Source organism: Penaeus monodon, chromosome 28 (assembly GCF_015228065.2).
Source record: "Penaeus monodon isolate SGIC_2016 chromosome 28, NSTDA_Pmon_1, whole genome shotgun sequence".
Lineage (NCBI taxonomy): Eukaryota > Metazoa > Arthropoda > Malacostraca > Decapoda > Penaeidae > Penaeus > Penaeus monodon.
In genome coordinates, this window is record NC_051413.1 from 4,196,934 (window position 1) to 4,198,052 (window position 1,119).

Below are 1,119 nucleotides of genomic sequence, written 5' to 3' on the forward strand. Positions count from 1 at the left end.
CAGAGAGTTTTTTCAAGTTAAGAACACATAAATTTGTATCAGTATATAGACCATTTTCAAAGAAGTGGTTAATCAGTTTTTTATTATCTTCCATTCTCAAGGACATTTGGATAAATATTTCATAGACTTTTTTTTCTCATCACACATAGAAAGGCAAAATAGAAACATTACCACAAAATTTTCTTCTTTTCCTTTGCTGTTTTGTCTGCCAGGTGTTAGGGAGGGTGATGAAGTCTCAGTTCACTATGACCCCATGATTGCAAAGCTGGTAGTTTGGGGTCATGATCGCTCGAGTGCCCTCAACTTGCTCACTACTTGCCTTGCTGATTATAATGTGAGTTGTTATGGTCTTAATATTTGCTGTTGTGATCAAGTAATTTGGAAGTATATAATTTTTGTTTATAAATATTATAAGGTGAATGATAATTTGTGATATTGTTTAGACTGTTCTTGTGGATTTTCATGCCTGTCTTTGCTATATAAGGTAATTTTTTTGGGTGGGAGTCAATACTTTTTTAGATAAAGATTTGTTTCCTCTCTCTCTCTCTGTTTTTTTGCCGAATTTATCTATAAGACATAATAGTTTTTATATTTGATCAGCCATTCAAGTTATGCATAATAACAAGAAAGGGAAGTGTAAACAGACACAGTTGGATTTGACTTGATCATAAGCAGAAAATATTGTTGTAAATAAAAGTAGGATTTAGAAATGGCAATTCCTAGTAAATACATGCATATTTGCTCAAACTGTTCATTCTACAAAGTAATCATTCTTTGATGAAAAATTGGTATTGTCAGTTTCAAAAATTTTGTTTGTCTGTATGGGAAAGAGAGAGAACCAAAATATCCAGTTTTGCACAAGCCCTAGAAATTTGGAGCATGAACATACAGAAGAAAAATACCAGTTATTATATCTTATGAAATAATTTGGGGTTTCTCACATGACAGATCGTAGGTCTAAACACCAATGTAGACTTCCTAATGAGCCTGGCTACACATCCAAGCTTTGTAGCAGGCGATGTCAGCACTGATTTCATCCCAGACCATTACAATGAGCTCTTCCCAGAAAGAGCACCGTCACAGCAACTGTTCTGCCAGGTAAGAATAGTCTACAAATCG

General features: G+C 34.1%; 1 protein-coding gene across 1 annotated transcript in view; it reads left to right on the top strand.

Annotated features, from left to right (window-relative positions):
* LOC119591299 (methylcrotonoyl-CoA carboxylase subunit alpha, mitochondrial-like) overlaps nucleotides 1-1,119 on the top strand; it is a gene marked incomplete at its 3' end in the record, with an annotated part of 7,810 nt that overhangs the window by 4,985 nt on the left and 1,706 nt on the right. The window contains 2 exon segments of the mRNA XM_037940027.1: nucleotides 213-334; nucleotides 949-1,098. Coding sequence (XP_037795955.1) covers nucleotides 213-334; nucleotides 949-1,098 — 272 coding nt within the window.